The sequence below is a fragment of the Daktulosphaira vitifoliae genome, unplaced genomic scaffold (assembly GCF_025091365.1).
Source record: "Daktulosphaira vitifoliae isolate Bord-2020 unplaced genomic scaffold, ASM2509136v1 Scaffold_349, whole genome shotgun sequence".
Lineage (NCBI taxonomy): Eukaryota > Metazoa > Arthropoda > Insecta > Hemiptera > Phylloxeridae > Daktulosphaira > Daktulosphaira vitifoliae.
The window spans coordinates 1-13,154 of record NW_026099914.1 but is presented as its reverse complement, the minus strand read 5'-3'; the positions used below and the strand labels follow the sequence as shown (position 1 = coordinate 13,154).

At 32.0% G+C, this 13,154-nt stretch overlaps 2 protein-coding genes across 2 annotated transcripts; both read right to left on the bottom strand.

Annotated features, from left to right (window-relative positions):
- Window positions 1-382: 382 nt before the first annotated feature.
- Window positions 383-2,794, bottom strand: LOC126909406 (uncharacterized). Its single transcript, XM_050691830.1, has 2 exons — window positions 1,359-2,794; window positions 383-687 (listed from the first exon to the last, which is right to left on the bottom strand). The coding sequence occupies exons 1-2, from the start codon at window positions 2,722-2,724 to the stop codon at window positions 461-463; spliced, it is 1,593 nt and encodes a 530-aa protein (XP_050547787.1). The 5' UTR covers window positions 2,725-2,794; the 3' UTR covers window positions 383-460.
- Window positions 2,795-5,230: 2,436 nt separating this feature from the next.
- LOC126909405 (uncharacterized) lies at window positions 5,231-8,449 on the bottom strand. Its single transcript, XM_050691829.1, has 2 exons — window positions 5,584-8,449; window positions 5,231-5,280 (listed from the first exon to the last, which is right to left on the bottom strand). Exon 1 carries the CDS (start codon window positions 8,446-8,448, stop codon window positions 6,274-6,276), a length of 2,175 nt encoding a protein of 724 aa, XP_050547786.1. The 5' UTR covers window position 8,449; the 3' UTR covers window positions 5,231-5,280; window positions 5,584-6,273.
- Window positions 8,450-13,154: the final 4,705 nt, after the last annotated feature.

Sequence of the window (13,154 nt, the reverse complement as noted above, 5' to 3'; positions counted from 1 at the left end):
CATTTAATATTCAACATTATTATAAACCGGTACAATTAGTCGATGAGTATAATGCCTGTTTATCTTCAATTTAAGATTTATTCACNTGTTTATCTTCAATTTAAGATTTATTCACATTTGTTTTTAGTAGCATCATTGTGGCATTAGTATTAAGTGTTACCCCTACCCACATTGGTGTACATATACGATTTTATGATTCGTATATAATATATTTCATTGTTATATGTTTTAAAATTCATTCCATATTCATTCATACAGTTCACTCCCCTTATTTCTTTTCATCGACATAGCCAGATTTAAGACAAAATAAAACAACCAACCCGCGTGAATACCACCGGGCGCTGTGTTCATTCAGCGTTAAAAAAATAACTGTATCATGAAATAGAAAAAAAAAAATCTTTATAAATAAGTTGTGACATTTTACAGTATTATTTACAAAAACATTTTATTTTATATAATTTCACACGTTGTATGGCAAATAATCAACCATATAAAGAGGTTCATAAGTTAATTCATATTGAAAGAAGTTTTTGGTATCTTCATCATTTTCATTATGCTCATCTTTTAGATCCTTTAAGTTATGTTCCACAATTTTCATATCTTCATAATATCCAATATTAATATTATTACTATCATTCATACTAGCATTGTATATTTCAGAACGTGCCTCACTATTACAAATACGATCTAAAATAAATAAAATGAGGATTTTAAAAATGCATAAAATACAAATAACTGCTTTGAACATAAACATGATAAAGATTTAAAATAAAATTTTTCATCCGTTAAAAATAATTTTAATAACGATAAAAATTGTATAGATAAACCTATTAAAATTAAATGTATTTGAATTTCTTTTTTCATGGCAAAATTTTATTAAAAAATTATTAAAAATAAAATTAGGACCAAATTTTACCCATTCCAAATGTTTTTAATAATAAAACATAAAACACGTTTTGGTTTGTATTCTATTATAAATATCCACCTTCCACTTTAAGTAGATATTTGGAGAAATCGTAAAGTGTTTAACAAATATTTTATTCTTTATATCTCTCTGTTTGCAATTTCTTTTTTCATATTATAAAATTAAAATGAAAGTTCCCATTAAAAATTAATTATACATATAGATTTTTATCCCTGATGGGACCAAAAAAAATTATTTAACTACGTATTGTAGTATAGTTTTTTGAAACTAATATTTTTCTCATTCAAAAATTATAAATTTTCAATAGTTTCTGGGAAAATGAGTGTCTACCAGATTTCGATTACTCTTCATTTAAACATTGGGAATAAATAAAAATAGAAGTTACAAAATGTATAATATTGGCCTTATTTAAAAGAACTATATTTTTACTTACCTAAAACTTTAAAATCAATAAATTTCTTATATTTTGAAACATTAAAATAACGGATTTTAAAATTTTGTACAATAAAATTAAAATCTTTACTCCTTTTTTCTAAATCGTTCATATAGATATCAACTTTTTTAATGATATTTTCTAACTGATTTTTAATGGCATCAGCATTATTCATAGTAATATTTTTATTAGTTAGAACTATATCACTTGTAAAATATAATTTGTTTTCAATGAAGATATTTGTAAGTACTTTAAGTAATAAATTATTATATTCAATATCGATTTTGGATAACCTTGGTTTTTTAATGTAATTTTTAATGGCTTTAACTAACTGTCCTAAGATGTCACGCAGAAATGTCTTTTTATATTGGTATGGGGGGAGAGTCATGAATTTTATTACATGTTTTATTATTTTTTGTCCCATATCAATAAAATGCCGTTTTAACCAAACTGTTACACTATCAAAATTATCTGAAGATGCAACTTGAATTAAGATTAAGAAGTTGCGAATAAGAATAGCTAAGGGTCGAAACGTAGCCGAAATTACCAACTTTATGTACGGTAAAACATCCATAGAATTAAAATCATATTTCATATACTGAAATATATCTTGTATAGTTAAACGAGTACCGTTAGAGCATTTAACGTTAAGTGGAGTGAATCGAAGTAGATTTAATTTTATGTGTTGACTATTATCTATTTTAATAGTATTATTTTTATTGCTGAGAATCTGTTGGGTCATTATATCGTAAAACAAAATATTTTTTGGATGAAATTTATTGTATGAATTCTTTTGTATTATAAAATGAAAAGTATCCAGTATTTTATCTTTGAGTTCATAATTTATATTTATTAGATTTGTAGTAGTATATCCGTTTTCACCGATTGTAGGATTGCAACTAACCAGACAATTATAAAACTGTATGTTTTCACAATATCTATTTATATAAATTGTTAGTTGATTTTTAACTGCGAAATGAATAATTTTATATCCCTCGAATAATTTTTTAGCATCATTTTTTTCACCATCTTCGTTTTGAGCAATCATATTTAAAGAATCAGAAACATTATTTAAGTACATATTTACCGTTATTAAAGTAAAAGGAAACTTTTTTTTACTATAATTAATATAGTTATACAAAAATATCATAATTACATTACTGTGCGTTTGAAGTGCATTGCCATAGTTCATAAGATTTTCTATCGTTATATAATCATTATTTTTTTCGAATTCTAATAAAAATCTTTCATTATGGTTAAAAAAGTTTAGAAAATAACGAGAATATGAACACTGTGCCTGTTTTCCATATTCACTTAAGCTTAATTTTATGGATATCATCATTATGAAAAGTAAAAAGTTTTCCATTTTGCCACTTATTTATATTAAGTTGATTCCCTACAGAGTTTAACTCGAAAAAAATGTCGACATTAGTTGTAATAAGAATGCTAAGTATTATTTATATGATTTTTATATATAATAAAAATTGATTTATTAGTTTTTGGAAAAAAAAGTATACGTGTTCATTTTACATCTTTTTTTAATTATTTTGTTGACGTAATTGTTATATCTATAGACTATAAGTTAAATTGTAATATTCAAATTGTTATTTTTTACCTCTGTCAATAACTAAGGTTTTCGAAAATACACTAAAAATATAAAAAATAAATAATTAATTTTAACCAAATACAATATTAATCCTATTTTAGCTTCAATACAAAACTAAAAAGATTTTGATTTTATGATCATGTGCTTTTAGATTTATATTACCACTAATTTTTGATAATTTTTTATTTATGCTAATTAGTTAAAAATATATAATAAGTATTAAAATATAATTTAAGTAGTCATATAGAAATTATTATAAAGACTTCTATTTAAATGATCTATTACAATATAAAATAGTGATTTTAACGAAATTTCGTGTTTTCCTCATAAATTTACTATTAATAGTAATTATATATGTTTCTAATCACATATCAATTTAAAAAATACAACTCTTAAATCCTCATAAAAATTTCAATTCTATTTTATAATATTGTATTTAAGAATTTTCTTCGTCAAAGTTTATTAAAAATTTGTAAAGAAAAAAATCTTATTTTTATATTAAATATTTTTTTTTGTTTATTAGAATGCATATTCAAATTAATATCAATATTGTTAAAAATAATTACTAATGTTGTTTTGAAACAAAACGTTTAACTTAAGGAAATTTTATTGTTGAGAGCAGTTTTTTCTAAACAACTATTTCTATAGATTGATAATAGATGTAACCTTATTTTTTACTCTCTGATCTACTATTATCAATATTTTATATACGTCGTAGTTTGAAAAAGCATTTAGAGTCACTTTTCACGTTTTATTTAATACATTAAAAGAAAATAAATTACTAAAAAGATTTTTCTATTCCTTTTATTTATCTTTTAATTTATTTGATGTGATTTATTCTAAATACAGAATTTTTTATGAATATATACCCACACACACACACACACATATATATATATATATATTTATTATTAAAAATCTCACATTAAACACGTGATGATGGCATGTTGTCTACATAACGATGATATTGTATACTAATGTATCACAAACATAACTAAGAACGTAATTTATTTTTTTCTTAGTAATGGTTATTTAAACTAAAAAAATAAACTCTTATCAACAAGTTTCCAATTTGTTAGAGTAAACCTAAAAATTTGCTTTTTTTTATTAAACAATATTTCAATATTCATATGAATAAATATTCGCTACGAGATTTCGCTTAACTTGGGCTCCGCAAAAGGCCCGGTGTCCTTCGAGCTATTCTTTCAGATAGGCCACTGATTCCTGTAGGAGTACACTACCACGCCGGGTACGATATGTGTTGTGCAAATAAAATTTACCAGAAGCAGTTGACCAGAAAATTATTCCCACCTGTGTCTTAAACAATAATATGATTACAAAATACTTAGATGTATTCACAATTATACTTCATAATAACTCACAAATTATGGTTCAAAACAATGTGTAGGCGAAAAAACTGCCGTATTATTAATGAAAACTAATGTAAAATTTAATCATAATAGACACTCGCACACCAAAATCATTTCTTACTAAAAACTAAGCGCGTGTATTTCTAAAGAGAAACTCTTCGTTAAGTAATTTTTCAATAGTTTATTGTATAATCAGTTGATAGGCGATAAATTTTAAACGCTCATAGCGCATGGACTTTTGGTCCGATTTCGGATTTTCAGGTTTTTCTACTTTGAAACATGAAGATTACAGTGAAATATGAGCGAAATGGTAAAAAATCTTTTACATGGAGAGAAATAACGTGAAAAATTCCGTCGGTGCATCTCGGAGTGCCGAGAACAAAAAATCCTCAACAACAAAAAACAGAGTTCTTTTCGAATGTCTTTGAGCTGGCCTAGTTAAATCAGGTTTTAAACACAAAAATCGTTGGCTGCAATGTGCGTTTTTGATAACATTTTTAAAAGCTCACCGTCATAATTTATTTCGTCTAATTGAAAGACTCTGTGCAAAAGTAATATATATATATATATATATTCAATAAATATTCAAGAAAGTTAGTGTAAATAATTAGAAAAACAGCATTTTTTAAATTTACTGTTAGGTGGATACATGTTAAAATTTATAATTTTTTCAGTTTCCTGAAATTTTTGAAAAATGGAGACAATTGGTTTTTGCTTATTAATTAAAAGGGTTCTCAAAAACTTTTTTTGGTATCAAAAAAAATCTCGGACGATCACAGATTTTGGAGGACTGAGTGGTCGTAGATACATGATCAATATTACAAATTACTACATATAGTGATTTGTATATTAAATAACTACAAAAGTTATTGAAAGGGCTACTGGGCTCACAAGGTAAAAGAACAGAAACAATTTTTCTGATAAAACAATGAATGATTTATTTTTCCTATAATGAAAGATGAATGTTAATAAAAAAAAAATATATTATAACATTAAACTATACATAATCTTAACAGTTAGTAAACATTTAACAACATTTATATTTAATTTCTCAAGGAATATATTAAATGACTTAAACCTCAATTCACCAAAATTATAAATGTATATAAATATAGATATAGATATAATATATTATTATAACTTGCCAATAGAAAAGAACAAGTTATTTACATCAATAAATACTTATACATAAGTGGCTGAGGAACACATTTATGGTTTGACTTCTTTTATTTAATTTAGCAATTTTTACTTGAGATGATGTTGCTGTGAGGCACACACATTCCGACATAAATGAGCAACCACAATTGGCCGAGAACAAAATCCACACAACGGGATTATTCTGAAGAACATATTTCTTCTAGACACATGTATCTGAGTAGCCCACAATTGGCTTAGACCAAAAAATCCACATAAAAGGATTATTCAGAAGAACCTATTTCTTCTAGACACATGTAGATTCATAACTATAAAAAAAAAAGGTATCAGTCTTTTATCACTAAAGGACAACATGAAAAATGTGATAGCCTTCCACAGTGTCGCCCTATTCTGCGGCGCGAACATCATCCCCCCGTCTAAAATAGTTTAGACGATCATTGGCGCCGTTGAATTGAGGTCTGAAACAATAGTGCCAGATGGAGTGGAAGCAGGCTTAAAATTGCAATAAAATTTAACAGAATTTCAACAAGGTAAAAGTTGCAATAAAAAAAGTAACATAATTCATTTTAAACATTAAAAAATATAAAAATATATAAAAATAAAAATCACAATGGATTGCCAATTATAGGAACATATACAACATACTTAAGTAAAATGTTTTACAAACAAAATTTTAATAAAAAACATAAAACATGAAAATTAATGAATTATTTATAATCAGTCTTAATAATACTCAACCTTAACATCAGGCAGCAATGGATGGCATGACGAGATGACATTAACATTAGTCGGCTGGCAGAGGAACAACCTTGACCACTGGTCGTGTAACTATTCCCACTTGAGTTCTAAGCTGAACTACCCTAACTACCCCATCTTGCCCAGGATGGGTACTAATTATGCGACCCAGTCGCCATTGTAAAGGAGGGGTATGATCCTCTTTAATGATAACCATATCATTCACCTTTAAATTAGGAGTATCCATCCCCCATTTACTTCTAAGCTGCAGAGTGTTGAGATATTCGTGAGACCACTGTCGCCAAAATGATTGATGGCACTGTCGAAGCAGTGTCCATCGTTTAATCAAACCAACAGAACTTTTACTAACATCAAGCTCAGGGACAGCTAATAAAGGTTCACCTATTAGAAAATGCCCAGGAGTGAGACACTGTAAATCATGGGGGTCACTAGACAGAGGTGATAGAGGCCTAGAATTTAATATTGACTCTATGCGTATAATGATGGTAGTAAACTCTTCATAAGAAAAAACATGATTACCCATACATTTAAACAATAAAGATTTTGCGGACTTCACTGCTGCTTCCCAGATACCACTAAAGTGCGGGGCATTTGGAGGATTAAAATGCCAAACACTAGGAACTGCCTTGGCCAATGCTGCACGATTCTTCTCAGAGCTAACTATCATCTTCAACTGACGTTCAGCACCAACAAAATTTGTTCCATTGTCTGAATAAATGTCTGATGGATAACCTCGACGTCCAACGAAGCGATCAAGTGCTGCAAGAAAAGCTTCAGTCGATAGTTCAGTAACCACTTCAATATGCACTGCTTTTACACTCATGCAAACAAATATAGCAATATAAATTTTGAACAAACGTGACTTACGAAGGCTGGTTTCTTTCATAGAAAATGGTCCAGCATAATCAATGCCGACATGACTAAAAGGTCTACTCTGTTGTACGCGGCATGCAGGGAGATCACCCATCTTAGGTTGAACGTTAGTAGCTGACATTCTAATACACACTACACATTTTGATATAAGTCTACGAATGACCTGTTTAATTGAAATAATCCAAAATCGGCGGGAAATCATAGATATCAATAGTTTACCTCCAGAATGACAAGTAATTTCATGCCAATAACGACACAATAAGAACGCCAAGTGCGATTCTTTTGCCAACAAAATAGGGTGTTTTCTAGAATGACTAATATTAGCATGTCTTATACGACCTCCAACTCGTATAACTCCAGAGTCGTCTAAAAAAGGTGCTAATTTAGATAAATAACGGTTTTTGATTGACAATTGATTGTGCAATTCTTGGATTAACTGAGCAAAATAGTATCTTTGAGAAACCTTAACCAATGCCATGAGTGCCTCTTCTAATTCCTTTTGACTCAAGATCGCCGATGAATAATGATGACAATTGCAACGTTTGTAAAATCGCAAAATCCAAGCCATCCTACGAATAGATTGAGTATAAGATGACCACTGAACTAACCACTCCTCTTCTGATTGTGCAACTAACACCACAGTGGTACTCTGAACTACTTCTGGTAATTCTGCAACATTAATACAAGGAAAAGTACATTCCCATTGAGCTGACGGACATCTTAAAAACTCGGGACCCTGCCAATACAAAGAACAAAATACTAACTCAGAGGGCAACATTCCACGGGATGCACAATCTGCTGGGTTCATCTGAGTCGGCACATATAACCAAATACATTCAGGTACTAAGGACCGGACTTGTCCAATTCGGTTTGTGACAAAAATTTTAAATTTAACTTGAGGCGTTGTTAACCAAGAGAGAACTATAGTAGAATCAGTCCAAGCAAATATTTCCTTGATTACAAACCGATCACTCAAAATTGTCTTCCATCTAGCCAGCCATCGAGCCAATAATGCAGCTGCACATAACTCAAGCCGTGGGACTGACATAGACTTTATAGGAGCTAATTTCGTCTTACCTCCAAGAAAATATACATGCACAATACTATCATCGTCCACCACACGTAGGTAGGCAAGAGCCGCATAACCTTTCAATGACGCATCACTAAAACCAAGTAGTTGGACACGGGCATTAGGTGGTGCAATAATTGAACGAGGAATTTTGACATCTGAAAAAGACGGTAATTGACTGACAAAGGATAACCATTGACGTTGAATCTCCGCTGGTAGAGCATCGTCCCAGCCACATTTCTCCTTACACAACAGCTGCATAATTGATTTCGCACGAAAGCACTCCACGTTTTGTCATGATATTTTCAGACAGCTTGGTAATATAAGAAAATTCATCTTTTACCGGATTCCATACCATTCCAAGGACCTTCAACAGTCCAGGAACCTCTTCTGCAAACTCGGTGGCTCCGAGAGCTCTATCTTCTTTAGGAATCTGGTTACTTAAAACTGAACAATTAGTCGCCCATTTCTTCAACTCAAACCCAACTTGACCCAAAACCGCGGTGAGATCTCGCTGCAGGTTGAGTACCTCTTCTAAACTATCCGCTCCAGAGCATATGTCATCAACATATGTATGAGCACGGAGAGCAAGCTGAACAGCAGGAAATTCAATAGCCTTATTGGCAACTTCGTGGAGCACACGAATGGCCAAATAAGGGGCACTTGTCACACCATAAGTTACTGTTGATAATTCAAATTCTTTAAGATCACATTCTGGTGAATCACGCCACAGGATATGTTGGAAACTTTGATGCTCAGGCAACACATTAATCTGACGATACATTTTACAGATATCGGATGAAAACACATACTTATAGGTTCGGAATAGAGCCAACACATTGACAATATCAGATTGTAACTTAGGACCTGGAAATAAGCAATCATTAAGTGAATATCCACTTGGTGCACGTGCTGACGCATCAAAAACAACTCACAATACTATCATCGTCCACCACACGTAGGTAGGCAAGAGCCGCATAACAATCGGAGAGACCGATCAGTGTAGTGTTGCCGCCCAGAGCATCAGTTGGCTGATCGGTCACTCCGCCCATACCGCCACCTGTGGTAGTGTATGTACACTACACTGTCGTCAATGTAGTCGTCGTCGAAACCGAAGGTTTGAGCAAGCATCCAGCATGATTAATTGATGCAGGTGAATGCACTCGTTAATGCAAATGCGTTTATTGGCAACAGTTTATTGTAGTAATAAATAACGAGTTGCTAATAATGACATATGTAAATTTCTAAGAAATATTAAAAACGAGTATTATTATTTTATTGCGCAGTTTGAGGAAAACAACTTTTTAAAATACGAAGTGTATTAGTATAAAAGGTCACTATTCGCATTAAATTTTGCATAATGCAAGTGTATACTACTGCACTTGGCACGTATCGTGACTACATTAACAAACAAAATACGGGGAAAAACGGTGGTTTGACGTGGTTAGGACACGATTTCTCGGGACCAGGTAATAAAGTTGCAAATGAAAAAAACGAATTTATTGCTGAAAGCCTGCCAACAAACGAGATAGACTGGATAGCTTTAGAACACGACGTACAATATCACAATGCAGGTTCAGGTAACATTGAAGAAATAGGAAATTACGACCTGCAAGCGGCTAATCGGTCATTGAACGTTAAAAATTCTAATTTCGGCGGTAAATACGCAACGTTTCTTGGCCTGTATGCGAAACATTTTTTGGAAAGAACTTGGCAAGGAATAACCGGAAATTCAAAAGCTCTATATCCTAATTCAGAAAAGCCTGTTCATCCTATAGATTGGTTTACTAACGCCAAAACAAGACGTAAAGGTAATGTATAACGCTATTTTTAATAAAAAAGCTTTTTTTGAAAGTTTAAACTTTTTTTGAACTTTGAACTTTTTTGTCTAAAACTTCTCAAAAATGAGTTATTTACGTATATTTAGGCATCCCGAGTGTTTTCTGTAAGTTTTAAGCAAAAAAAAAATTTTGTTGTAAAATCGTCCAAAAAAACGTTGGTGATATGTACTAGTCGGATAATACGTTGATTTTCATATTGTGCACCAAAATCTTTGAAAAATCGTAGAAAATAGAATTTTTAACTTAGAGACTTCGTACGTCTACACGTGAAAGGCCTTGAAAATAGCTTAATTTTACAATAATAAAAAGTTGAACTTTGAACTTTTTTTAACTTTTATATAAAACTTTGAGCTTTTTCATTTTTTCAAAAATTTTCGTTTTTTTTACTAGACTTGTCATCGACGTCACATGTGGAAGAGAATACCGAAAGAACAATGTCAGGAGCAGAGCGAGCAGCAGGAGGTGGCGACAAACGAACTGATGAACAAGCTGGTCTCGATACTGGAGGAACTTCAGCAAAAAAATCGAATATTGGAACGGCAGAAGCGCTCACTGCCGGCACGAGTATTCCGGGCATCGGTCCTAACGCTGACGCTGGTGACGCTGCTGCTGTCAGTATGTTACACATGGTCATCCCTAGACCCCTCGATGATACAAAAAATAAGTACCTGGTTTTTTCTAAAAATCATGAGTTTTTATCATATGGACTACAATAGAAACCTATTAAACATACTGGAAACGCATTTTGGGGCACAACGTCATTAGCGGAAATTCCGGTTGACCGATGTCATTTATACCTCACTGCCGACGAAATTAAAATATTGCCCCCAGGTAGTTATATAGAAAAAGTATTGTGTAAAGTTATATTACGCGGAATCCGAACCGCATACGAAACCGCTACAACACAATCAGAATTGGCCACATTAAATCAAAATAAATGGGGAGTGTACGCTATTGGATTGAATAAAACAGTTCCCGGCGTAACAAAAAAATACACTACCGTCGCTTCTAATTCCATGGAACCACAGGACGTCAGAGATTCAGCTCCAGATACATATAATAAACAACACGATGCATGGTATTCAAGTACAAGTAAACCTCAAGATACGTTACCCTGTAGTTTCATGAATTTACCGACTGTATTGCAAAATTATTTTACATTGTACACGGACACCGGAGTTCAAAGTGGATATCAGTGGCCTCGCTTTAATAGATACATAACGAAATTTGATGCGAATGCGGCCGTAGGCACAGTCATTGTCAATTATGAATACAGTCCTAAAATAGGTTTACTTCAACGACCACTCAACAGTTATCAGACATATTATTGGCCCGATACTAGCAATAGTAATTATTTTCAGTGTCAACAAGCCGATTATTTTTGTCCAAACGGTTCTGCTATACTCAAAATAAAAAGAGATAAATACAGTTCAACTAACATAGACAGTAAAACTATGAATATTGCTTCAGTTCATGATCAAATGAAAAGTTGGACTTATGTCGATTCCAGCCGTCACATATCATTAATAGACTTGTCTCATGTACTAGTCAAAAAAAATAAAAATTATACACCATCAGAAGCTCAACCTTCATTGCACGTTGGCGTTTATCCCGTACCGAAAATTACGGCAAAGGATAATACGATTGTACCTACAAAATTTTTAGATGTAGAAGCTTATTATACAATTGAAACAACGTGTATTGTTAAGTTTGGGTATCCTACTGTTATGGCTCGATTTAAAGACTGTAACGTGGACATTGAAAAAGAAATGTTTACAATGGGTGTGGACGCTGGTGTAGCCGAAGCCGACGGGAATTACTCTACGTGCTACGGTAAACATTCTTTAAAAACAATAGATGCGGAAAACTAATTGCGGCGGCCGTTTTCGATACTGTAAGAGAAAATTTGGCCGCCAAAAAAAAAAACCTACAGTCATCCAGTACGACGTCTTTACCGTCAACATTAAGTACACAGTCCACGTCTAGTGTTAAACCTAGTAGCGATGCACCACAATCCGTATTGACTACTACCACTACGGCTACACCGGCAGCTAAAAGCGCAGAGGAGTTGTTGCCACCTGTTCCGGATTATTTGGTCATGAGAGAACGTTATTATTTTGATGGATNTTATTATTATTATTATTCCGGATTATGAAACGGTGCCCTTAGATTTGGAGGAATACTGACGGACAATCAGTGGAAAAGCGTAAGATTAGAAAAAGAAGATAGGAGAGCTACTCAGGAAGAAGTGAACAAAATAATGTCCATGTATTTTGTAGGAGTACAGAATGGAGACCAATTAGCTGATAAATATAATTATATAAATAAAAAAGGAAAATATAATCCTATATATAACTTATTGAAAAATAAAAAACCATAATTACTATAAAATTTTTGTTTTTATTTATAAAATTTTTAATTTTTCCAATAACAAATAAAACATTTTGGGATTTAATTTTCCCTTATATTGTTTTAGGAAAGGCGCAGCTTTCCACTCATACTGACATATACGACTTTCAAAGGCAGGATCGGAAAACAACGGTATAAAATGATTAGTTAAAATTATTATTGGTGGGCCCTGAATATCTTGATCTCCCATATATTTAACGCGTATTTTGGCACTGTCTCCACCCAACAACATTTTCAATGTTTCCGTTTCGTTCGATTCGTAATTGGGTTCGTTCCACAACACTAACCGCCTGTTATCCATGTCCTGATAACCAAACGGTGAATGTTTGTTTAGCGTAGAAATTATGCCATAATTTAAAAAATAGGAGCAGACGGCGTCAAAAAAAAAGTTCTTCCCGGCATTAGGAGGAGACAGTACCGATAATGTGTTGCGTTTTGGANACAGTACCGATAATGTATTGCGTTTTGGGACGTTCTTTTCGACCACATCGTACAAATCGTAAATAAATTTATGTATTCTCTCGAAATCGTCGTCGAACTGATACACTAACAGTTCGACGGCTATATCGAGAGATTCCTCCGGTGTATAATAAAACGATGATTTACAATTTGTAAACGCGTAAAGATTGAAATACAGTCGAACACCAGGTGAACAATAATAGTCCCAAAATTGTTGAACGCTCCATTGATTCAATATTATAGCCCAATTTTTAACTA

Coding starts and splice junctions, on each gene's coding strand:
- LOC126909406 (XM_050691830.1), bottom strand. CDS start 2,724: ATGGAAAACTTTTTACTTTTCATAATGATGATATCCATAAAATTAAGC. Junction 688..1,358: donor TATTGATTTTAAAGTTTTAG/GTAAGTAAAAAT, acceptor TATTTATTTTAG/ATCGTATTTGTAATAGTGAG.
- LOC126909405 (XM_050691829.1), bottom strand. CDS start 8,448: ATGCAGCTGTTGTGTAAGGAGAAATGTGGCTGGGACGATGCTCTACCA.